Source organism: Ostrea edulis, chromosome 2 (genome assembly GCF_947568905.1).
Source record: "Ostrea edulis chromosome 2, xbOstEdul1.1, whole genome shotgun sequence".
In the NCBI taxonomy this organism is placed as follows: Eukaryota; Metazoa; Mollusca; class Bivalvia; order Ostreida; family Ostreidae; genus Ostrea; species Ostrea edulis.
In genome coordinates this window covers 2,036,203-2,064,034 of record NC_079165.1, presented here as the reverse complement: position 1 = coordinate 2,064,034, position 27,832 = coordinate 2,036,203, and the positions used below count along the sequence as shown (strand labels likewise).

General features: G+C 36.2%; 1 protein-coding gene and 2 long non-coding RNA genes across 3 annotated transcripts; 2 read left to right on the top strand and 1 right to left on the bottom strand.

The window, feature by feature from the left end:
* Positions 1-1,517: 1,517 nt before the first annotated feature.
* LOC130052404 (uncharacterized) lies at positions 1,518-15,386 on the bottom strand. Its single transcript, XR_008800748.1, has 2 exons — positions 15,122-15,386; positions 1,518-1,790 (listed from the first exon to the last, which is right to left on the bottom strand). It is a non-coding gene; the product is annotated as an uncharacterized LOC130052404 (long non-coding RNA).
* LOC125682539 (uncharacterized) lies at positions 6,709-17,383 on the top strand. The gene is made up of 3 exons (XR_008800746.1): positions 6,709-6,956; positions 9,510-11,212; positions 16,680-17,383. It is a non-coding gene; the product is annotated as an uncharacterized LOC125682539 (long non-coding RNA).
* A 5,776-nt stretch (positions 17,384-23,159) lies between these two features.
* LOC125678428 (transmembrane protein 79-like) lies at positions 23,160-23,723 on the top strand. The gene has a single exon (XM_048916871.2). It carries the CDS (start codon positions 23,160-23,162, stop codon positions 23,721-23,723), a length of 564 nt encoding a protein of 187 aa, XP_048772828.2.
* The last annotated feature ends 4,109 nt before the right edge of the window (positions 23,724-27,832 follow it).

The following is a 27,832-nucleotide window of genomic DNA, read 5'->3' as shown; positions in this document are numbered from 1 at the left end:
TAAGAAAGGGGTGTTATTTATCGTGTCATATTAATGACCTCTTGAGTAATTGAATTGCACAAAGGATGGGGGTATCAGATTCAAAGAAACGAGAGATTTACCGCATATTAAAGGTCCTTATATTTTACAGAGATTTATTCTGCTCTGTAAAATAACATAGGTGAGGGTTAGCACTTCTGCTTCTAGCGTAGTCAGTTGAATGCCAACTAACTGTTTGTCCAAATACCAGTCTGAAGCTAGTAGCCACTAACCAACACGTGCAGACTGACGCCCGAGAAGCTAGTAGCCACTAACCAACACGTGCAGACTGACGCCCGAGAAGCTAGCAGCCCCTACAAAAAATCGTCTCACTGGAGGGACTTCGAGTACTCATCGAAAATTATTATATAATCTGAAAACTTATTTGAAAGAAAAAAAAATTAACCCAAAATTACAACATTTCAATGGCAACACTCATGAGCAACTTAGCGCACAGAAGTTTATGCTAATGATGAATTTAATTTATGAGTGATTTGTAATGAAAGGGTGGAGGTAAATAAAATATGTTACACGTATTTCACTTTGGGATCTTTTTGAGCGATATACAGGTAGTTTCCCACCTTACATGAAAATAAATGCGCATTAATAATTTAGCTCACCAGAATAATATGATATCAGGCAATTATTAAGTACCAATAAGTGGATGTATTTAATATAGAATTCAATTAGCTCACCAGCATTTAGCTCACCTGAACAGTGATTAGTTTTACCTTGTAGCAAATAAATCTACCAAAGAAATCTCATGAGAAGGTATTTTAATGAAAAAGAAGATTTAATACTGAAACCTTCCATTCGTCAAGACCAGTGCCACCAACCACTGTTGTTTGGATCTCTCTAACTTTGACATTTTTCTTATTTCGATATGAGAGCTTGATGGGGACCTCTCCAGTGCTGATTTTTGAAGACAAGGCGGGGTGAACTCCGAGACAAGGCAGACGACACCAAGGCCTTTTATTCCACACCCCCAGTTTAATTTGGGAGTATAGAGATACATGGCTGCAGGGTTTGGGGCAGATTCGGAGTCATTGTTTCTACTCCGTCATGAGAAGAGAAAACAAAGTAATCATTGGACGTGGTAGGAGGCACTGGGAAGTTTCCCATCACATGGAGACAAAATGTTTGTGATACCCGGAAGTAGTTTTAAGCTAGCCTGACCTTTATCATTTTCCATATCTTATACCGGATAGTTGAGTTTAAAAACGCTCTCTTTAGCGCTATTTTTTTTAAGACAAAGTGGAACGAATCCCAGGACAATATAGGGGGCCACTAGGAATGTCATTCTTGCCCTTCCCTTTGTGGCTGTAGCTATAGGGATGCCATTTAATGGCTGCAAGGGGTAGAGGATTCTAAAGGGTATTCTATATCATATCAGACAAGACATTTGTGGCACCCGTAAATGTTGCTTAGCTCCAAGAGATCTTTGATACCCGGAAGTGCTGTGTAGCTCCAAGATATCTATGATACACGGAAGTGCTGTGTAGCTCCAAGAAATCTGTAATACCTGGATGTGTTGTTTAGTTCCAAGAGATCTGTAATATCCGGATGTGTTGTTTAGCTCCAAGAGATATGTAATGCCAGGATGTGTTGTTTAGCTCCAAGATATCTGTAATATCCGGATGTGTTGTTTACCTCCAAGAGGTCTGTGATACCCGGAAGTGTTGTGTAACTCCAAGAGATCTGTAATACCCGGAAGTGCTGTGTAGCTCCAAGAGATCTGTAATACCTGGATGTGTTGTTTAGCTCCAAGAGATCTGTAATACCCGGATATTACGTAGTGGCAATTGTGTTCAACATTTCAGTATTCCTATAAATTAATGCAAATTTAGAGTTGGGCAAACAAAGACCCCTAGAAATACCAGAGGTGGAATCAGATGCCTAGGAGGAGTAAGCATTCATTGTTAACCAGTCACAACCGCCGTAAATCCTATATCTTAATCAGGTAAACGGAGAAATCTGTAGTCAAAATCACGTAATTTGTTTAGTAGATCGTTTTCGATGTGACGTAATCCATCTAATAAACACAACCCATTTGAATATTCAAAAACTGAAGGAATAGAAAATGTATAGGATACCCAATAAAACAGCAAACAACACACATCCATACGAACTAAAATATATTTATCTATGTTTGTAGAAATGCAGCAATCCAGTCTACAAAGTTTACTTATCCAAATGATCCATTATCTGATTGGTCTAGCCGACTACAATCAATGTTTATTTCAGCCTTTAAACTGACAGTAAAAAGTTCGTTATTTACAGAGATCTTACTGCAATTCATATTGGATCTGCAAGGTTTATGACTTAATTTCGTTCTATGCTTCAAATGTAACTCGTTTATTGGCAACTAAAGTTGACCGAATTTAAGCCATATTTACTCTGTTCACCTTTGAAATACTTGTACTGAATCTTATATCCTTTGCTTTTGCACATCATGGTTTTGCTGTCCTGGTAAATTATGCATATAATGGGTAGCAGGAAAATTGTACAAAATCCATCATTTAACACAGTGTATCGCTTTCATTCTCATGGTTTATTCAGTAACTTGTAATATTGAAAATCCTAATTCACATCAATCGAATTATTAATAATACAACCTAGTCAGAAATCATCATGATGTGAATAGCAACATGAAGAGGGAAACAGCCATTTTCACCATACACTTGCAGTACTGCTTTTAAATTAAAGATTTAAGGAGAACACATTAGATAGTATCGAAGTTTTCAAAACCCGAAAAGTAAAACTAGTCTAACCAACTTATCGCATAAATGAAACTGGCATTCAACAGGTAAATCAGTGTCTAATTTTCTTACCACACCAGACATGTTTTGAACTTGTGCATACAAAATGTTTCTTGGCTTCGTAAAAAGAATCTGATCGAGAAAATAAAACTAAAGCCTGGATATCTGAATTCTCTAACGTTTTCGATAACCTTTTCGTTGGAGTAGAATGGTTTCTTAGGCATGGGGTCTTTTGACAAGGTCAGGTCATCTGCTAATTCTTCAAAACTACAGAGTAATGTAGAAGGTTCTAAATTGAAGTGTAGACAATTTGTATCGCAGTAATTACTTATATCATGTAAACCAACTTCACACAGTCGCAGGTAATTAAATTTTACCGTGCCTATCCATGCATTATGAAGGTACCCGATAGAGTATTAAATCTTTTAAATAACTTTGGACGATATATGAAGTATTAAAATTTCTCTTCAATTTGTGTAATGAGAAAGGTAAGAATTACGCAAAGAGTGATAAATCTCACAACTTTTATAAAGAACAATCACACAATCGACAACACGATAAACACGGACCCCTGGAAACATCTGAGGTGGGAGCGGATCCCTAGGAGCAGTAAGCATCCCCTGTTGTACAGTCACACCGACCTTGAGCCCTTTGTCGTGTTTAGACAGAGCAATCCTGAGTCAAAATCAGCATGAAAAGAACATTTGGTGTGAAACACGACAGACAGCATTTGACCTAACGACAGATTGCATTTGCAAATAAGATTTGTCACATACAAACATACATACATACACCTACCTACCTACTTACCTACCCACCTACCTACATGTATCTACCTATCTCTTGGATACATTACAACCGACTCTTTCTGAAGTCTTTCTGTTTATGTGAAGACTCAACTCACTCCACAATGTTTGGGTTTTATCACATGTTTGGGTTTTATCACATGAAGTAAAAAATATGTATCATTGTTTCTAAATTTTTGTACAAAATCTACAACAGTCATATGTTTTAACATTAATCTTTTAAAAGAATATATCCAACAGGAAAGATTTTGTGTAAAATTCTAAACGGTAGCCATTGAGCAGAAGAATCAGTTGTTGTTTTGAAACAAATTTTAAACAGACATTGCACAATATAATCATCTACTCCATGTGGAGTTAATTCAGCCTTCCACTTACCTATAAAAGTTGGGGTATCCTCTTTTTCATTTAAAATATTGTAGATGATTTTGAAACATTTTTCATGCAAACAATACAGGCATACATGGATTAGGAATTGTTGTGGTTTAAAGTCTATCAATAGACAACATTTTTAAGTGTTTTGAAATTACTGTTATAATAATCCTATTATATTTCTTTACACATACTTTTTTGAGATTGTATGTTATCTAAATTTGTATATGGCTAAGACATTACAATCATCGTCAAAAAAAATCTTGAAACACTCTAACTCCTTTCTCATACCAGTCTTTGATAAAACTGGTTTGCCAGCTATTTTCATATTAGAATTGTACCACACCGGAATATTCTGATTTGTTTTTATATTTGGAGGATTCTAACTAATCTTCACATAGGAAAGCCAAGAATTTACAACATCCTTCCAAAATACAATGCTTTCTTTTAAGTAAGCATTCCAAAATCTCCAAAGTTGTATAATTTCTTTAAGATATAATTTCCAAATATTGCAAAAGATATTTATCCTTGTTTTATAAAGTTCTTTATGTCTACGATTTTCATACCCCTGATAGATAGTCTTGTGTTATCACATACCTCTTGACTTTATCTATATTAGATTTCCATAGGAATCCATACATTATTTTACATAAATATGAAATTGTCTCCCTTTTTGGAGTAGGGAGTTCTATGAACAAATGATTTAATTTCCGAAGCAGCAGCGTTTTAATGACAGTAATTCGACCAAAGGAGTAAGAATTTCCCTTTTCCACTGCTCAATAAGTGCAGTAATGTTTGAAATTTAGAGTCCAAAGTTTGTGTCATCCGTTTCATTAAGCTCAACAGAAATAGAATACCTAACAGAATGAAGATTGTTGATAACCAATGCAATTTCCATCTTTTTTGAAAGAACCAATCTAGATGAATTTTCTTTAAAAAGTATTAATTCTTAGACCAGAAAAGCTAGAGAAAAACTCTATGGTATCTAAAGCCGCAAATAGGGATCCAGGTGAACCATCAAGGGCTAGTGAAGTATCATCTGCATATTACGATTTGTATGTTCTGTGTTTTCTATACATATACCTTTGATATTTTTGTTTTGTTTGATTGCTATTGCAAGAATTTCAGATTATATGAGAAACAAGCATTCTGAGAGTATTGCATGACAATACATAGTCCCCTACCGGTTGCAAATATCACTGTACCATAACAATATTCAAAGTTCATTATGTAGGTTATGGTAAAAGGGAAAATTAAGAAACCAGGATAGGAATGATTGGAAATCAACTACTATTCGAGTAGAGACTAGACCAAGAAAAAAGATAAATTTATAATTAGGTTTAGGTCTTTAACCAAGTCAATAAACTGTGACATGTACTCATATGAAGACGTCACCATTGCCGCTCGCGATGAAGGACTGCAGAATTTAGGCCTATGCTCGGCGTTTACGGCCTTGGAGCAGGGAGGGATCCTTGACGTGTCACACCTGCTGTGACAGGGGCCTTTGTTTTTGCGGTTTCATCCGACGGTCCGCCCTATTTAGTAACCTCTTACGACAATCTAGAGGTACTAAGGACCTATTCTAACGCGCATCCAATGGGAAGAATTCAAAACAGTGCCTTATAAGAAACGTCTTTAAAAACTTGAAAACTATGGCATTATGGGAAATATACATAAATGGACTTCGGTCTTTTGTACACAGTGTAATCATCAGGTTGTTAAAGATGGACATCATGTTCATTTGACCCTGGGTTATACAGGACACAGCCTTGGGGCATCTGCTCTTTTTGTGTCATATAAACGATCTACCACTTTCAGTATCATAACAAAAGTAAGAATATTGGCTGATGACTGCTTCGGGTATCTCAACATCAAGTCACAATATGACCAAAAAACAACATACAAGATGATCTCAGAATAATTGAGGAGTGGACTCAAACGTGGGGTATGCCGTTCAACGCCACGAAATGTTACCTCGTGACAATAACACGAAACAAATTTCCATGGAAACACGACAATCTTCTGGATAAACACATTATTGAACAAGTTTCGTATAAGCCATATTTAGGAATTATTACCAGCGGTGACCTTAAATGACATTCGCACATTTCAAAAACCTTCAAATATGCTTACTCCATCCTGGGCTTCATGCGGTGTAATTGCCAATTGCCACAATGGCTGAGGGAAACGGCGTATGAATCACTGATTCGCTCACATTTGGATTATTCGGCAGTAGTGTAGGACCCATACCTCAAAGGGGATATACAGGACATTGAAAACATACAACGCAGGGTACCCATGTTTGTTGAGAATGACCAGCACAAGACTAGCAGTGTTTCATCTATGCTGAGGTACTTTAAGTGGCAGGATTAGGTGCCTTGGAGGAGTAAGCTTCCCTTGTTGATCGATCACACCCGCCGTAAGCCCATTATTTTGATTGAGTTAGAAATGGTTGATATAAATAAAGAAAGAAATAATTGATATCCCTCTTCTATCTGTCGCCTCTAGACTTTTCATTCAACTGTCATTTGATTTGATAGTCCAGATATGATTGAATATTGTAATGTTATCAGACTGCTTATCCGTCATACATTTACATATGTCAATGTTGTGCTAAGTCAATATTCTTAGAACCTTTGCTGTAATATTAGAGTAAAAAAAAAAAAAAGGAAAAAATGGAGGTGGCAGATTTTCAGTCTCTAAATCTAACTATGACGTATCGCGATGTCGTTAGGTGCGTCATGTTTATTTACTGTGAAAATGACTTCAAATTCTAACACGATCAGGTTGCCATAGTTTTTCCTCATTGACATTTAGTTTTGTGTTACGTGATGTAAGAAAGCAAATCACATCTAAACTTTTGTCTCGGGACTGAATGTGTTGAGAACTAGTCTATACACATGTGATTAATGTTCCAAGACGTTGAATATTCAGGTCACGATCAATGTGCAGTGTGCAGAAGAAAAGGAAGTTATATTGTATTGTAGTGTTAAACAAAGACAAGGTAGGATTTTTATTTTGTGTCTATGAAATCTAAATCATTTTAGTGCATCCATCGCTATAACGTACCATTCTGTGCAGTTTCACAGAAGAATTCTATCCTCTGGGGGTTGTGGATGACCATCGCTGGTTGTTTCAATTGATATTCTTGGCATAGCTTGACATAGAGCTATAATTTCGGATGCCACTTACATGCATAATAGTTAAGATGAAACTGTCATGATTTTTTATCACACACCCCTCTCATTATCCTTGTATTCATTCCAAATTCTTTGTTTCCATTCTTATTATTATCAGAACTATTTATATTCGCACGTTTCGTAAGAGTTATCGTTCATACCCAAATGGTCGGCCTACAAACGTGCACTTGCAACTGATTAAGGAGGAGTCGAAGGATGTACAATTAATACAATGAAGACGATTATCTGTCTGTTAACATTGCTTATTGTCATACGCATCGTTATAATACATAAATATCCTCGTGGTTTGCATTTTCGACCTACTACATGTAACACTTTCAATTACCGTAATTTCTAGTTAATTTATTTCCTGATACCAACCTTCTATTTTTGAATTCACTATCTCACATAATCATACTTCAATAGATAGGATTTAGTGTGGTTTTTTCATTTATATTTGTTAACAAAATTTTTCAGCAATTATGAATGCGAAAATGAACGTTTAGTGTTTTCAACCTGGATATAAAAGATCATGAAAAGTCGAACAAATCTCGATACGTGAGTTGATGGGGAGTCACTTAAGATATAAAAAGCATCTCATGAAATAATATTACACACGTTTATTATCGATCAATCAATCAATCTATCTATCTATCTATCTATCCATCCATGCATCCATCTTTCTTTCTTTTTTCTTCTGATGTCACGTTTCATTGAATGTATATTCAAAGTAACCTTGGACATGAAACTAATATTTTATTTCTTCTTTTGAGTAGTCCAACACAATGGTCGAAATGAATGATATACGTATGAATATCATTTGAATACATTTGCATGATATCCGCATGTATGATTTTCGTATGATAATGGAAGGATATTCACATGATTTTCAAACGACAAGGAAAATGCATGCACATCATACAAGCCACCTTTCGTTGTGTACAATGTATGTTGATGCTTTTTTATGTAAAAGATTTTATGTCACGCTGAAAGTTCGTCATTTCTAAAGAAATGATTAAAAATTAACCGATGACAGGGGATAGGTTTAGTACAAACGATGCATCGCTTCATCTAGATGAAAGGTGAAGATAACGAACAGTGATAAATCACATAATTCCTATAAGCAATACAAAATAGAGAGTTGGGTAAACACGGACCCCTGGATACACCAGAGGTGGGATCAGGTGCCTAGGAGGAGTAAGCATCCCCTGTTGACCGGTCACACCCGCCGTGAGCCCTATATCTTGATCAGGTAAACGGAGTTATCCGTAGTCAAAATCAGTTGCCAAGAACGGCCTAATAATCGGCATGAAACACGTCAGACAGCATTTGACCCAATGATAGGTTGTACTGGCAAACTAGATCGTTATAACGACCATAGAATTTGTGAAATGCTGATTTTAAACGAGACTGTTGGAACCCCTGCACCATTAACTTGTTTGTCAGTAGCCTGCTTCGATTTAAAAACTGACCACATGTAGAACAAGCCCTTGCGTATCGAATCAGTTGAGAGATGTAAACACCATATGCAGGTGATAATGGAATATTGCTACATAAATATGGGAAGTTGACGATGGAGAAGCTGGAATCATCCCGTTTGTCATAAAATTGAGTTGTTAATTAGTTTGCCGTTAATGTCTACTTTCAATAAAATATCTAAGTATGAAGCAGAAGTGGACGACTCTGTGGTGTATTTTATTTCGAGTTCACTGGGGTATAATAAATCGACATATGAATGAAAATTATTATTGGTAATAGATAATACATCGTCGATATATCTAAATGTCGAATTGAAGGCCACAGCAAGAGATGTTTTCTTCTCACGTAGAAGTTTTGAATAAATTCTGCTTCATAAGAATATAAAAACAAGTCAGTTAACAAAGGAGCACAATTCATGCCCATGGGGATTCCAACAGATTGTTGGAAGACATGATCACCAAAGACCACGAAGATATTGTCAATGAGGAACTCCAGCATATTTTTTATTTCAACTTCAGAGTTCTTGAGCGTGGAATCAGAGTGGCTTTTAACAAAGTAATTTTTTATGACTAATCACTAGATAGGAATATTTACGTTTTCCATTTTTGTTGAAGAAGCAACTGTCTATGATGTCAAAAAGTCTAGTCTTTAATTTATCGTGAGGAATGGTCGTGTAAAGAGTTGAAAAGTCATACGTTTTGATGTTGTTGATTTGAAAAAAGTTTTGTGATTTCAAGTTTACTAAAAGTTCTTTAGAATAGAATTTTTTAGAATCCACATTTGATTCACACCACTTCTGGCATATGTAGTCGCGCTTTACGTTTGAAGTTTCTCCTTCACAGCTGTTAATATTTTCGTGAGGAGCAAAAAGATTATGTTTCTCTTTTTTCCTCCAACAGAATGGCTGAAATGAATGAGAAAGAAAAAGTGGAGCACCAAAAGATTCTTAATTGGGTGTATAAAGAAAGCGTGGCCGCTATAGTGGTTATAGGCGTGGTTTACTACGCAATTCGTCTGATTCCACTGGACATAGAGACAGTCCAAACTCCGTATGACCGCTTGGTGTTTTCCCTCAGGTGGCTCTTTATCTCATCACTTCCAATTGTTTTCGCAATATTCGGTGTCCTAGACGTTAGAGGAAATACGAAAGCCATTGATCCAATCGATGGAGGTGCGGAAAACCTCGTGGAACTTCCTAACCGGATTCTACGAAACAACGTGGAACAGTTTGCATTGCATGCGGTGGGTGTGTTGGCATTGACAACATATTTGGATGAGAAGTCCATGACCACTATCAGAGCTCTAGTTGTGCTCTTCTTCCTTGGTCGTGTTCTCTACGCGATGGGATACAAATCGTCGCCCAGTAATCGAGGTTTTGGATTTGCTATTACTTTTATGCCAACAGTAGTGACTTATGGATATGTCTTATATATGTTTGTAACAACATACATTCTGGGATTCTAGTGATAGCAAAGATTAACTATTCCTTCCTCTCAAACAATGTAAGACTAATTGTGAAATCACGACCAGTTATATGTGGAAAAATTCGGATTATGTAAACTTCTCCCATTTGTCTTTCCATTGTAAGCAACGGATTGAACGGAATCTCATTTGTATTTCATTACTTTTGGTATTTTCCTATTTTTCACTCCCACTCACATGAAGAATTAGGTGTAAACATAATAAATGTGTTAGTCGGAATTTTCTCTTTGTTTACCGGAATAAATTCCTCACTTCTACCTATAAGATTTGAAAAATTACCAAAATTTCGGATATCTTTTAAAAATACATGGGGGGTATGAACTGCAAGCCGATAATTTGGTGTTCGAAATGTAAAACGGATATTTCTACATCCCTGAGACAAAACATTTAAGTATTTTTCACATTCAAATCTTATAAACATTACTTGTAGAGGGAACTCTTGATATCACTACACCCGTCTTTGGTCTTTAATAAGTCTTTGATATACTGCAACAGTAATCCAGATGATGTTCATATAACATAGAAATTTATCATTCCATACCCGTGACAATCCACAAAGAACAATGTGCCTTATATTCAGATAATCGATATGTATCCGCATACATGGGATTTTCAAGAAAATGTTGTGTGAATAAATATCTATATAAAATGAATATAAGTTTGTGTTCTGAGTCAGTAAATAATTCTATCCAGTCAAACATCATCCTGATATGAAAGGTAAGGGAATGATTCTAGTCTAAACAGTAACATAAAGCGGGAAACGGTGATTTTCAATATGCACCATACATGTATATCTTGCAGTACTGCTTTTAGTATAAAAACGTGTCATAAAGATTTAGGAGAAGACATTAAGTCATATCGAAGTTTTCGAAATTCCAAGAGTAAACTACTAAAACCAACTTATCTCACAAACCAAACTGACATTCGACAATCGAAGTGTTTAATTTTTCTTATCACACCATATATTTTTTAGACTTGTTCATTCAAATGCTCCTTTGCTTTGCAACAAGATCCTGATCGGGAGAAAAAATTAATGCCCAGGTACCTGAATTCTCTAACGTTTTCGATAACCCTGTCGTTGAAGTAGAATGATTTCCTAGGCACGGGGCCTTTAAACAAGGTCAGTATTTTGGATTATTTTCATTAACATTTAACTTCCATTCCATAAAGCATTCAAAGTCATGCGATCGTCTACTAATTCTGTCAAAATTACAGAGTCGTCAACATAGGATAATGTAGAAAGTTCTAAATAAAAGTGTAGATAATTTTCTATCGCAGTAATTATACTAATCGCACTAATGATATCATGTAAACCAACTATACATACATAATAGTAATTGCAGAGACTTAAATGTTATCGTGCCTATGTATGCTTTATAAAGGTATCCGCATACATGTACACTGTTAAGAATTTCAACATTTGAAATTTCTAGAAACAATTCTTTGATCGACTATCAAATCTTGATGAAAAGTGAACATAACGAACAGTGATCAATCTCATAACTCCCATAACGAATACAAAATAAAGGGAATTCGGCAAATACGGACCCTTAAACATACCAGAGGTGGAATCAGGTGCCTAGGAGAAGTAAACATCCCCTGTCGACCAGTCACACCTGCTGTGAGCCCTGTCTTGATCAGGTAAACGAGGCAATCCGTAGTAAACATCAATTTGCCAGGTACGGCCTGACAACCGGTGTGAAAAATTTCAAATCAATTATACGCTACTTACTTCCTCATATTTTAATAATGTTCTTCGTGTAGACGTTATGTGGTAGTTGTACTTAGTTTAGTTTTATATTTTTATATTGCCATTCACATTCATTCACTTCAATACATATTGCGCTGCGCTACTTACTAACTTTGTGTTGTGTGTTAAAGAAACCTAAACACCCTTTTAAATATAATGGTTTAATCCGTAAGGGTCCAGTTAGAACATAACTCGGATTAGTTCATGTACCTCTTAGGTGTCATACTTGTTCTGTCATCTGATTGGTCTTAGTACTTTGTTCTAGCCAATAGGAATTCCTGGCGGGAATTCCTGAGTTCTTTTTATGAAATAGTTCAGGAAAATCTAGTTTTGAAAGAGATTCCAAAGGGTGTTGCCACTATTGAGTTCTAAATAAGCATAAAATATATATTTAATTTATAGAGGATTTGCTAACACCAACAACTGTAAGTAGCTGATAGTTTTACTATATGATTAAAAGCAAGTAATGAATTTAAATAAGTAATTAAACTTTTCTTTATTCATAAAACTTGTGTGCAAGTCATGAGTGAAAGATTTACTGAAAGTAGAATGGTGGAAAAAAATAATTTCTGTTCTTTAAGTAAATAATGAGTTTTAAGTAATATAAATGCGCAGAGTGATATATGTGTACAGAATTTAGTATTTTAGTAAATTATTCAATAGGTCATCATAAGAGTTTTAAGCAGTTCACCTTGATTTCGGAAGCTGTAGCCCAGTTCCATAAACTGGTATGTACATGTACATATGCAATTCACTGCAGTACATTATATTCATTTTTTAATATCAATTACTTATAATTGATGGTTCAGAGAGTTATGTCCTTTGACGATAAAATGATGACCAATATATATATATTTGTATCGTTGCATATATCATATGTTCGATAGTGTCTTTTGTCTTTGTATTGTATTTGTCCATGTTTTTATTGTTGTTATAGGGTTTGTTTTCATTGTTTCCAAAAAGTAAACGAATCTACGACCTTAACCATCTTGTGGATTATTCTTATACTCAAGACCGGTTACACGACTTATTTTTCCTCAGCAGTATCAACTGTTGACAAGATCTGCCATTTTGATGAATACACTAAATACCCGAAATGTCTAAAACTTTAAAGAAGGGGGAAATGGGTAATAATAATCTAAAGAAAATAGAATAAACAAAAACAAAAAATTAAGAAAGCCAAGAAATGATGTTCAATTTCCTTCTCTAAGTGCAATATCACAAGAATAATGTTTTGATCAGTTTTAAGGTATTTGAGATTTTAAGTCTATCGGGTATTTAGTGCGTTCATTAAAACGGCAGCTCTTGTCAACAGTTGATGCGGCTATTAGTTATTTAATATTACATGCATATATGTTTGAAAGGAAAAATCCAAATAAAGGAGACTATTGACTGACGACTGTCTCATTTATGCTTCATTTTATGACGATTACAAGTTACCAGATGACCAAAAACATGCAGGATTTCAGACAAATTGAGGAGTGAGCTCAAACTTGGGGTATACCGTTGAGCGCCACAACATGTTACCTCATGACAATAGTGCGAAGCAAATTTCCATGGAAATACAACTATTTTCCGGATAATCACATCCTTGAGCAAATTTCGTATACGCCATATTTAGGATTTATTACCAGCGATGACCTTAAGTGGCACTCGCACATTTCAAAACCATCAAATCTGCTTACTTCATCCTGGGCTTCATACGGTGTAATTGTCACATTGTCTGAGCAGCCTAAGGAACCAGCTTATAAATCACGGACTTGCCCCATTTTAGAATCCCCAGCAGTAGTGTAGGACCCATACCTCAAAATGGACATACAGAACACTAAAATCATACAATTAAGGGTATCAAGTTTTATTTAAAGAATGGCTATCTCAAGAGAAACAGTGTTTCATCAATTCCGAAGTACCTTAGGTGGCAGTCATAGTCAGAGGTTAGAAGGATCGGAGACTGTTACTACTGTTCAAGATCACCTTGTAGCGATCCCCACTGACCCGCGCATTGCAATAAACTCTCGTCCTTCCGGAAACTTAATAAGCATTCTAAAACGTTGCTGTAAAAAATGTGACTTTAATAGTTTATTTCCGCGCACCAGTAATGATTCGAACTCCATACCAGTGTCTGTTCATTTGTGTAAAACAACAGAAGTATTTAAGAAGGGATGCAGTAACTACCCCTTCATAATGACTGACTTCCATTAAAAGATGTGTAAATATCAGCAATACGTGTATTCTTTTTAAATCGACCTGTCTAGCTGAGTAGCTCAGTGGGTTAATTTGTCGACTGCTGATCTACTACTTGTGCGTTCGAGTTTAGCAATGGGTCTTATTTTATTTATTTTTTATTATTTTGTACTAAAGCTGCATTTTTAAAAAATAAGATAAATTTGAAAGTTTTCAATTTTGAAATATCCTTGCATATATCCTCCACTTTTCATCCATATAAGATTTCTCTGGTGTGTTGTTCCTCCTTAAAGCAGCTGTCTTACTTACTTTCGAAGAGTCACACTGTTCAGCTAAAGAGTCATCTTCAGTATTCATAAAGATACGGAGAGACGGACAGTGCAAATCGCGATTTTGTTTCTTTATAGATAAATGTAGCAAGTTCTATAGTTAAATTAATTTAACGTGCAGCGATTAATTGCATGTAGTCAATTTAGATTCAATGATATTTAATTGAGTTAGAAATGGCTGGTGTTTAACAATAGAATGGAGTAACTGATATTCCTCTTCTATCTGTTTTCTCTGGACTTTTCATTCAGTTGTCATTCAATTTGATAGTCTAGCTATAACATCACTGTCCTAATAATGTTATCCGACTGCGTATCATTCATGCATTTACATATTTCAATGTTGTTTACTGCGTCAATATTACCAGAACCTTTGTTGCAATGCTATAGTAAAAGAAAAAAATGATTGATTGATTGAATATTGTTTAACGTCCCTTTCGAGAATATTTCACTCATTTAGAGACGTCACCACTGCCTGTGAAAGGCTGCAAAATTTAGGTCTATGCTCGGCGCTTATGGCTATTGAGCAGGGAGGGATCTTTATCGTGCCACACCTGCTGTGACACGGGACCTCGGTTTTTACGGTATCGATCATCCGAAGGACCGCCCCATTTAGTCGCCTCTTACGACAAGCAAGGGGGTACTGAGGACCTGTTTTAACCCGGATCCCCACGGGATCGAAGAAAAAATGAAGGTGGCGCATTTCTAACAATGACGTATCACAAAACTGTTTAGTACGTAGTATTGATTTACTGTGAAAATTACTTACGAATTCTTACGCGATCGGTGTGCCATAGTTCGTTCTCATAGGTGGACAGCGAAACATTTGGTTTTATATTACTTGATGTAAAACGTCTACCCTTCCAAAAATCACATATCTAAAATATTGAATGTGTTGAGAACTAGTCTATACACAGGTAATTCATGATTGTTCCAATAGGTAAACATCTAGGACAGTAAACTTACGTCAGTCAGTTACGATCAACGCGTAGTGTGCAGAAGTAAACAAGCTTTGTTGTAGGTGTTAAACAAAGACAGGGTAAGATTTTTAGTTTAATGAATTGTAAGTCATTTTAGTGCACCAATCCCCACTATGCACCACCATTCTGCGCAGTTTCAGATAAGAATCTTATCCTTTGTGGATGAACCTTGGCCATCGTTGGTTGTTTCAATTGTTTCTTTACATATAATGTTAACAATCATGTATGCTGTATGCCCGAGAGGGCTCTAATTTGGAAATAAATCATATTCTATTCTATTCATAAATTGACATATAGCAATGTCGAGTGATACTCTCTATTTTGTATTCCTTACAGGGGTTGTGAGATTGATCTCTGGTCGTTGTCTTTACGCTTTTATAAATTCCTTGTATTGATTCCACTGTAATATCTATTTATATCCGAACGTTACGTAAGAGTTATCGCTCTTCCCCTAATGGTTGGCCTAATAAATGTGCACATGTTTTGCAAATGAGAGGGTAACTAACAATTGTGTTATTTTCTATGTCAATATGTCAGCGTAGATTGATTAAAGGAAAGTATGAGAAGTTATTGTTACCATACGCATTACAATATAACTGAACCCAAAATTAACATATTACGCAATTATCCCCGTGGTTTGCGTTTTCGACTAACACTTTCATTTACCGAAATTTCTCGTTCTAACCTAAACTTTGATTAATAAAATGTAGCGTGTTTTTCTCATCTCGATTTGTCAACAAACCGTACCAGCAATTATCTAATGCGAAAATGAGCGTTAGTGTTCCCAACCTATAAAGATAAACGATCATGACTAGTCGAACAAATCTTAAATATGTTGTAAATAAGTGGAGAATATATAAACCAATTCATGAAATAATATTATACCCGTTTGTAATCTATCTATCTATCTATCCATCCATCCATGCATCCATCTTTCTTTCTTTTTTCTTCTGATGTCATGTTTCATTGAATGTATATTCAAAGTAACCTTAGACATGAAGATAATGTTTTTCTTCTTCTTTTGAGTAGTCCAACGCAATGAAATTAATTATGTTCATATCAATATCATTTGAATAAATTTGCATGATATTCTCTTTTATGATTTTTCGTATGACAATGAAACGATATTCACATGATTTTCAAACGAAAAGGAAAACACATACAAATCATACAATCCACGTTTTGCTGTGTATGTTGATATTTTATTATGTATAAGATTTTATTTCACGCTGAAATTTCGTCATCTTCAAAGAAATGATTAAAACTAACCGATGACAGGGGGTCAGTTTAGTACAAACGATACATCGCTTTTTCTAGATATTACATCTCTCTTATTTCCTCCAACAGAATGGCTGAAATGAATGACAAAGAAAAGGCGGAGCACCAGAAGCTTCTTAATTGGGTGTATATAGAAGCCGCAGCCGCTGCAGTTGTTATAGGCGTGGTTTACTACGCAGCCAATCTGATTCCTCTAGACATAGAGACAGTCCAAACTCCGTGTGACCGCTTGGTGTTTGCCCTCAGGTGGCTCTTTGTCTCATCACTTCCGATAGTATTCGCAATATTCGGTGTCCTAAACGTTAGAGGGAATACGAAAGCCATTGATCCAATAAAAGGAGGTGCGGAAAACCTCGTGGAACTTCCTAACCGGATTCTACGAAACACCATTGAACAGTTTTCCTTGCACGCGGTGGGTGTGTTGGCGTTGACAACATATTTGGATGAGAGGTCAATGTCCAACATCCGGGCTCTAGTGGCGCTCTTCTTCCTTGGCCGTATCCTCTTCGCGATGGGATACAAATCATCGCCCATTAATCGAGGTTTTGGATTCGGTATTACTTTTATGCCAACATTAGTGACTTATGGATATGTCTTATATAAGTTTGTAACAACATACATTCTGGGATTCTAGCGATAGCTGAGATCTTCTCCAGTTTTGTCATCCCAATGTGAGCAATTTAATCTAATTTGTGTATAATTACTATCAATATTATTTTATATCTCACTCTCTGATTGACTAGGTGTAAACATAATAAATGGGTTTATTGGAATTTTTTCTTTCTTTACCTAAATAAATTCTTCACTTCTTACTGTTATATGAAAGGCGAAGATAACGAACAGTGATCAATCTCATAACTCCTAAAAGCAATACAAAATAATCCGAGGGACACCAACCAAACTGTTGGAGCCTTATAGACTCCACAGAGTGACACCTTTTTATACTGAGCAACATGTCAGCCAGTATTGTATCGTTATTGTGTATATTCATGAAAGAACATATATCGAGCGACAAGTATCCTTGGGGACAGACTGTCCACCAGCAGAGATACATGCTCGATGGTTAGATAAAAGGCGAAAATAACGAACAGTGATCAATCGCATAACTCCTATAAGCAATTTGAAATATCAAAAACAAGTTTTGGAATATATAGAAGAATTTAATTTTAGTTTAGAAAATATATGGAGCTTTGAACTGCAAACCGATAGTTCGTTGTTCGAAATTTGATATGAATATTTCTAAATTACTGAGTTAAAGTATTCAAGCATTTTTCACATTACTTCAAGAAGGACCTTCAGATATCATTAGACCACTTTGTGTTACTGATCTTTTATTCGTCATTGGTATACTGCAACAGTAATCCAAATGATGTTCATACAACATAAAAATGGATCATTCCATACACACTAGATTTCACAAAGGACAACATGCGGTATATCGAAATAATCCATGGGGATCCGGGTTAGAATAGATCCTAAGTATCCATTGCTTGTCGTAAGAGGCGGCTAAATGGGGCCGTCCTTCAGATGAGACCCAAAAACCGAAGTCCCGTGCCAGAACATGTGTGGCACGATAAAGATCCCTTCCTGCTCAAAGGTCGTAAGTGCCGAGTTTAAGCTTAAATTTTGCAGCCTTTCACCTGCAATGATTACGTCTCCATGTTAGTGAAATTTTTTCAAGCGGGTCGTTAAACAATATTCAATAAAACAATCCGATAGTCCATGGTTTTTTTTCTTTTCAACCGAGTGTTGTGTGAACAAATATCTATATAAATTAACATTATTTTGTGTTCTGAATTTTTAGATAGTTCTACCCAATCAGAAACCATCCTGATGTGAATAGTGACAGGGAAACGGTTTCACCATACACCATATATCTCGTAATACTGTTTTTGAAATTGAAACATATCTTGAAGATCTAAGGAGAACGTATTGAGTGATGTCGAAAATTTCAAAACCCGAAGAGTAGAAGTAGTCGAACCAACTTATCGCACAAATCAACTACCATTCAACAGGTAAATCAAAGTGTCTAATTTTTCATATCACACCATACATGTTATGAACTTGTTTATACAAATGTTTCTTTGCTTTGCAAAAAAAACAAAAAACAAAACCTGATCAAGAAACAAATGCCCAGGTACCTGAATTCTCTAACGTTTTCGATAACCCTGTCGTTGAAGCAGAATGAATTCTTGGGCATGGGGCTTTTAAACAAGGTCAGTATTTTGAATTATTTTCATTAACATTTAACTTCCATTCCATAAAGCAGAGTTCAAAGTCATACGATCGTCTGCTAATTCTGTCAAAATTACAGAGTCGTCAACATAAGATAATGTAGAAAGTTCCAAATAGAAGTGTGGATAATATTCTATCGCTGTAATTATAACACTTTCGAATCATTTTAATTCGTGGGGGCCAATGTTCGTGGGTAAGCAAATTTTTTTTGGTTCGTAAAGTTTTGCTGGTTCGTGGGGACGTAATTTCGTGAATAAGCGATACGATGTTCCTAGGAGAAATAACTCGATTTGGTTTAAAAACATGTTTGAGGACACGTAAATTGTGTGGGTAAGACCCACGACATCCACGAAAATAAATCCCCACGAACAATGATGATTCCAAAGTAATCGCACTAATTATATCATGTAACCAACTCCACACAGTCGCACGTGATTGAATTCTACCGTGCTTATGCATGCTTTATGAAGGTATTCGCATAAATTTAGAAGAGATATTTATGAATAACAATTCCCTTGTATCGAAAAAAGGGTAAACACCTTACAAAGAACAGTAACACAATCAACAAGGAGATAAACACAGACCCCTGGAAACACATGAGTTCGGAGCGGGTGCTTAGGTGAAGTAAGCATACCCGGATGTCCGGTCACACCGACCTTGGGCCCTCTGCCTTGTTCAGACAAACAGCAATCCTTAGTCAACATTTAAACTTAAAGCATAATTTATCCTGGGTTGACTACAGTCTAAGGAACAAATATCACACAAAGCCCCTGTAAAAAGTGCAATCAACAACTTCGGAAGAAGGCAGGACCTCATCTAGAGAAATGAGGGGACAAGCACAGAGGTAAACACACCAGTCCCACTGAATCCGCACAAAGTTCTCAAAAATACATCAACGAAAAGCATAAGAACCACAGAAGATAACATCGGTGTACCAGGGTAACGACACGACGGGAGCTAACAACATAACAGCAGAACTGTTAAACAAACAATTTGAGTCGGTAATTACTAGGAAGGATCCGGACGAGATCCCACCGCTGAAAAAACAGTTACCCGGATATAGTTTTGTTAGTTGTTTGACATCCCGTCGAGAATTGTTCACTCGTATTGGACTCCATCAGTTGTAGTACCACAAATGTAGACCTATAGTTAACGCTTACAGCCGTAGCAGTGAGGATTCTTTAACATCCCAACGCCTGACGCGACACCCCGGACCTCCTTTTAAAGATTATATCTAAAAGATCCGTGATATAAGTGATATCAATATTGCAGCAGGTCTGACGCTAGTATAGTCTGTACTTCGCGTTGTGTTTGTTTTATTTGATTTGATAGCGGCGACTTCGAAACGACCCAACTACATGTACACTATGATTAGAAACTTTGAAAATAAACTCAATAGAAATGAAAATAAGAGTAACAACACTTTACGAATTTATTACCAGCATGAATGTGACAAATACAAACTCCTAAAACATATAATTTAGCCTATAAATTATCAAGAAATTCTCCCAACCCAAAGGTAATATAATAATTTAGTAAGTAAAAAGGGTAAAGTAGACGAGCAAAATGTAATTCTAAAATAGGAAGAATGGAAGAAGTATAGCTAGCAAGGCCAGCTGTCTCGCTTCAATGAATTATTCGCTGCATGGGTTTATATAGCAAATTAAACAAAATGAACTGTCATTAAAGTTATTGGCTAAAAGATAAAGTGGGCGTGGTCAAATACAACAGGTGAATAATTTACATCGGGATCGAAATCCAGGAATAAAAGTAACTACCACAATATCAACATAGGAGGGGCGCCAAACTATTAAAGAACCTTAACGTACACTAAGGTTGCGGACCAGAGAACATATTCAACTATACATGTATATTGTTGAACTTTGCAATTAAGTAAGCAACGGTAGTTACTGACATCTCTAGATTTACTATCAATAGAATCACTACTTTCTGATTATAGGACTACGGACATGTCCCCTGTATATAAGGTAGTAAACACATGATCAGCAACTATAGACCTGTATATGTAACCAGTGAATGCTGTTGAAACATTTAAGCATATTGAACTATGTTGAACATCATGACATCTTAACTTTATTGCAAGACCAGTTCCACAGCAGCCGTTCCTGCCAAAGTCAACACGTAATCACAATGCCTGGCCTCATGTAATCCTTTGACCATCACCATCACTATCAAACAGGCATGCCCATTCTGGACTTAAGTAAAGCATTCGACAAATACCTCATAAAACGCCTTTAAAAGCTATGGCATCATGGTAGATGTACATAAATGGATTTCGATCTTTCGTACAAAAACGTAATCAGCAGGTTGTCAAGGATGAACATCATGTTCAGTTTACTCCGAGGTTCTACAAGTCGCCTTCTTAGTTATTTGGTCTCTGCTCTTTTTGTGCCATATCAAAGAACTACCACTATTTGTATCATCACAAGCAAGACTATTGGCTGAGGACTGCTTCAGTTATCTCAACATTAAGTCACCCGATGACCAAAAAACATACCAGATTATCTCAGTCAAATTAGGAATGGACTCAAATGTGGGGTATGCCGTTCAACGCCACGAAATGTTACCTTGTGACAATAGCACGAAGCACATTTCTAATAGCGATATCTTTAAAAAGAATTCCTTCCGCGCATACCATTGTCTGTTAATTTGTGTAAAACAAATGAAGTATTTAAGGTGGAATACAGTAACTTTGTCGTCATAATCGTTGACTTCCTTTAAAAGATATGTAAATATCAGCAATGTATGTATATCCTTTTAAATCGAACTGACTAGCTGGGTAGCTCAGTACCTTAACGTGTCGACTACTGATGTATAGCTTGTGCGGTCAGGTCTAGTAGGGGGTCTTATTTTTTCCAGATTACTTTCTACTAAGACTGTATTTTTTAAGACTAAAAAGAAAAATAGATTTGAAACTTCAATTTCAAATATTATTGTACATATCCTCCACTTTTCATCCATATAAGATTTCTCTGGTGTGTTGTTCCTCCTTAAAGCAGCTGTCTTACTTACTTTCGAAGAGTCACACTGTTCAGCTAAAGAGTCATCTTCAGTATTCATAAAGATATGGAGAGACAGACAGTGCAGATCGTGATTTTGTTTCTTTATAGATAAATGTAGCAACAATGCAGTTAATTTCAATTCAATGGTATTCTATTGAGTTAGAAATGGCTGATGTTCAACAACAGAAAGGAATAATTGATATCCCTATTTTCTCTATCATATCTGGATTTTTCATTCAAATGTCATTTAATTTGATAGTCCACATAACATCACTGTCCAGATATTATTGAATATTGTAGTGTTCTCTGACTGCTTCTCATCCATACACATTCCAATGTTGTTGCTATGTCAATATTTCTAGAACCTTTGTTGTAATGTTAGAGAACAAAATGAAAGTGACGCATTTTCAGTTTCTAAATCTAACTATGACGTATCACAATGTTGTTTGGTACGTCATATTGATTTAAGGTAGAAATCACTTCAAATTCTAACGCGATCGGCGTGCCATAGTTCCTCCGGATAGGTGAACAGGAAAACATTTGATTTTCATGTTACGTGATATAATAAAGTCTAACCCCCATAAATCACACATCTAAAATCGTGTCCCCGGATTGAAAGTGTTGAGAACTAGTATATACACAGGTAACTTCTATCTGTTCTAACACGTTCAATATTTAGTTCGCTTATCTCACGACCTCCGTGCAGTGTGCAGAAGCAAAGTTAACTATATTATAGTCGTTAAACAAAGACAGGGTAAGGATTTTAATATATTTCAATGTATTGTAAGTGTAAGCATTCATCCCTACAATGTACCATTTAGTGCTGTTTCAGAGAAGAATTGTATCCTCTGGGAGTTGTGGATGAACCTTGGACTTCGCTAGTTGTTTTAATATATGTAGGATATTTTTCATATGGAGCTATTTCAATTGTAACTTAGATAGTTAAGATGAAACTATCATAAATTTCTAGCACACATCCCAATTATTATCCTTGTGTTCATTCCAAATTAATTTGGTTTCATCGCTTTGTGTCCATTCTTATTATATTATCAGAACTATTTATATTCGGACGTTTCGTAGGAGTTATCGCTCTTTCCAAACTGGTCCCAAACGTGCACATGCTTTTAAGAGAGGAAGTGCCTTATGTCACGCAGACAATTCGTCATTTACGAAGAAATAATTTAAAAATAATAAGTAAATAAATGACAGAGCATATGTTCTGTACGAAGGAAACATCGCTCATCGTAGACTTTATATTTCTCTTTTTCCTTCTTTCTATTAGACCAACAGAATGGCTGAGATGAATGACAAAGAAAAGGCGGAGCACCAGAAGCTTCTTAATTGGGTGTATAAAGAATTCGCAGCCGCTGCAGTTGTTATAGGCGTGGTTTACTACGCAGTCAGCCTGATTCCTCTCGACGTAGAGACAGTCCAAACTCCGTGTGACCGCTTGGTGTTTGCCCTCAGGTGGCTCTTTATCTCGTCACTTCCGATAGTATTCGCAATATTTGGTGTCCTAGACGTTAGAGGGAATACGAAAGCCATTGATCCAATAAAAGGAGGTGCGGAAAACCTCGTGGAACTTCCTAACCGGATTCTACGAAACACCATTGAACAGTTTTCCTTGCACGCGGTGGGTGTGTTGGCGTTGACAACATATTTGGATGAGAGGTCAATGTCCAACATCCGGGCTCTAGTGGCGCTCTTCTTCCTTGGTCGTATCCTCTTCGCGATGGGATACAAATCGTCGCCTAGTAATCGAGGTTTTGGATTTGCTATTACTTTTATGCCAACATTAGTGACTTATGGATATGTCTTATATAAGTTTGTAACAACATACATTCTGGGATTCTAGTGATAGCAGAGCTCAACTATTGCTTCTTCTCAAACAATACATTACCAATGAAATAATAATGATCACATTTAATTAGTTGTAAACATTCGGATCATGTAAACTTTCCTGATTTCGTCTTTGCAATGTGGGCAATGGAATTTGTATATGATCACTATTAATATTATCTTATATTTCACGTTATGATTGACTAGGTGTAAACATGATAAATGGGTTAATAGAAATTTGATGTTTGTTTAGCCGAATGAAAGCTTCACTTTCTACTGTAATATTTGAAATTAAAAGAATTTTTGGGATAAATTTAAGAATTAGATTTCATTTTTGAAGATGCATGAGGTTATGAACTACGAGCATACTTCACGAAGCGTGTTAGAAACATACTTTTTATGTTTACATTTTACTTTCATTTTGTCGGCATTCCCAGCCATTAGAATATTCGTACTATATTCATCAAGATTTATACACACTTTGCTCACATTCATGAAGAAATGACTAGCATTTCAATTGGTAAAGATATTGATAGTGAAAGCATTGACAATTTAAATATATCTTTTGTTGAAGAATGATGCAGGAGAAAAATGTAAACGTATCATATTTTCAGATATTTTGCTTCAACCAATTCGAAAATTTACGGTTTAATTAAGTCTGCTAAAACATGTGTTGACCAAAAAGATATCATCGAATGGAACGTTATATTCAGACTCCAACTGACAACTCAACTGTATGACAAACGAGATGATTTCAGCTTCTCCATCGTCAACTCCCCATATTTATGTAGCAATATTCCATTATCACCTGAATATGGTGTTTATATCGCTCAACTGATTCGATACGCAAGAGCTTTTTCTGCGTATAGTCAGTTTTTAAATCGAGGTAAGCTACTGACAAACACGTTGATGGTACAGGGGTTTCAACAGTCTCGATTGAAGTCAGGATTTCGCAAATTCTATGGTCGTTATACTGATCTAGTTCGTCAATACAACCTATCATTGGGTCAAATGCTGTCTGGCATGTTTCATACCGAATGTTAGGCCGTTCTTGGCACACTGGTTTTGAGTACGAATAACTCCGTTTACCTGATCAGGATATAGAACTCATGGCGGGTGTGACCGGTCGACAGGGGATGCTTAGTCCTCCTATGCACCTGGTCCAATACTTTCCTTTAGTTGATAATCAATTACATGTATGTCCCAGCTACTAGGATACCCTCACCTTGGTCGCCACTGTGCAAATTGCGGAACCACAATATCGGAGTAGTAAAGATTCACATACAATTCTTAAAAACTGGTTTTACCAAATCGCAACAAGATCGAGGGATACAGTTTGGCAAAATTATAACCAAACAGCTATTTGTAGTAGAACCAACACATTATTGGATGATCCCGATAATGAATTCCTAGACTGGGCTTATTGTTATATACCATATAGAAGTCACTTATATTGAACAATATGTCATATTCAAAGTAAAAATAAATTCCCAGTAACATTATTTATATAGTTCAACATCGGTTATATTGGACTTTGGATGTAATGAACAATTCAGTTCAGTCCCTTGAATAACAGTATATCCGGAGTAGACTGTATATATCACAATTATGGTTTTCTTATGCCCTCTGGGCCCAAAATTGAAATAAAGTTATCACATTGGTGAGTTTTTCTAACAACATGAATAATGGTCTTCTGCTATCACCAGATCACTATGTATTACACCTCAGACAGAAGTGTTGACATTAATTGGTCAAAACATGTCACGTAGCGACCCCTTAGAGCACGAGCGATGTGGTCAACAAGATAATTCTAATGGGTAAATTGAACACTAGCTGGACCATTCGCCCTTGCTTTTTATGTTCCTTGGCAGTTCGATACACATTAAAGTTAAGTCTTCCTTACCATGGAGTCGTCTACAATTATTCAAAGCGCCAATACCATTACATTTATTGACATTAGAAAATGTAAACATCGATACAATTCATAGGTGGTTCGTCCTACTGACTCTCTATAGTAACTCGCGTGAATTCGTCCACGGTCTCTCAGCCATTTAATCTCGTACATGAATAGTAATACTATTTCCCCCTTAATCAGTCAGTTTATGACGTCCTACTTGTTCACCCTCGCCGAGGTTCAACTTGTTCTATTTATTCACCCTTGCCGATATCAATGGAGGCCAGCACTTCAGTAGTGCGTTCTACATAGCCACCTCCTCTGCATGGATAAAACAGAACAGAATCAATGATATAACACAGTGAGAATAACACAAGGTAAGAGAGATTTACACGTCTACAACAATTTCTATTTTACCACTTGTCAGTCACATAATTAACATTCTATTCGAAGTTACTAAAATATATGCAAGTCTTACATCATTTATTTTCAATACAATAGAAAAACAAGTTGATGAAAATGGGGAGCGAGGAGAAGAAGAAACCCACACTGTTGATAGAGAATAAACCATGGATCCAAAAACAGATTTTGTCTGCTGTTGTGACCAGCTTGCTGTTGTTCTTGGGCTGTTTTTGGACCCTACCAATTGACACCTCTGGACTAACAAACCCCGCGGATCGACTCGTTTTCACAGTCAGGTGGTTATTCGTCTCCTCCCTCTATATAGTATTTGCATTGTTTGGTGTTCTTCGAATCCGCGGAAGCTCAAATGCTGTTGACCCCATCAATGGAGGAGCAGAACACCTGACGGAGGTGCCGGATAGAATCCTGAGAAATACCGTGGAACAATGTTTCCTTCACATGGTGGGTGTTTTGTCACTAAGCACCCTCCTGGAGCCGAGTTCACTGCGAGCCATTCCAATTCTCACCGGACTATTTCTTCTCGGAAGGATCGCGTACGGTTATGGATACTCTCGTTCTCCCTTCAACAGAAGCTTTGGATTCATAATGACTCTAGTTCCTACTATTGTTGTGTATATTTATTGTACGTATCGACTGTTTTCTAGCGGTTTATTGCTTCCATGAGAGAGTTCTCTCTTATAGTGACATTTTCCAGGATTCGTCTGTAACTACTGACTTTAGAGAGTAAGATGTATGTAACATTTTGAAATCGTGTTATTGATATCTCAATGTAGTTAAATTTCATTATTGAAGAGTTTCGTTAGTCATCACAAGTAATATGAAGTTTATTGTAGATTAAAAGTTAGGATATTTCTCACGTGTTTGGATTCTTTGTTACGCATGCTATAAAAACTCGTCTAATCCCTGAGGGTTGATCCAGACACTTGATTTAAGTTACTATAATGTGTGTTATCCGGTTGTCTCAATCACGGAGAGTATTACATCCGAAGGAGAGATGCTTGAGTCCACATAGATTTCACTTCAGAACAAACGAAGGAAATTAGTTTAAAGTTACATGTTTCTCCCTGATCTCTTACAAAAGACCTTATTGTTTGGCTTTTCGTGTCACCTGCAGACATGGTTCATTTTTCTTTCGGTTTTTGTCCGTCCGTCCATGTCTATTTGTATTGTGAAGTAATGCCTTAACAGTGAATGAACAAATGAAGATAACGAACTATGATTCATCTCATAAAGAATACAAAATTAAGAGAAGGGCAAACACGGACCCCCGGACACACCAGAGGCGAAATCAGGTGCCTAGGAGGAGAAAACATGTAACTCTTGTTTCAGTGGAACACTGTAGTTTTCGGTTATGAAATTTGTACTGATCGTTTCTACCTTGTTCTAAGTTTTTGTGCACAACATACGACCGATTCATCAATGAATAATTTAGGGTATTCATGATGTATAATAGGATCAGCCGGAAAAAGATACTGCCTTTATATAAGAACAAACTGAATAACATGAGTGCATGTAATTGGGCTTTATTGTATAAATTAAGACTGTTTAATCCATTTAGGGCCAAGGTGATCGAGATAAAGGAAGTGAGTAATATTCTCACTAAAGAAACCACAAATGAAAAAGTAAAGATAACAAAGGGTGATCAATCTCATAAATACCATGAAGAATACAAAATCAAGAGAAGGGCAAGCACAGACCCCTCGACACATCAGAGATGGGATCAGGCTTGGAATTTTAGAAACAAATTCAGAATTTGTTATCAATCATTGTCAATTAAGTGGTCCTACATATAAGACACATTTGTACTA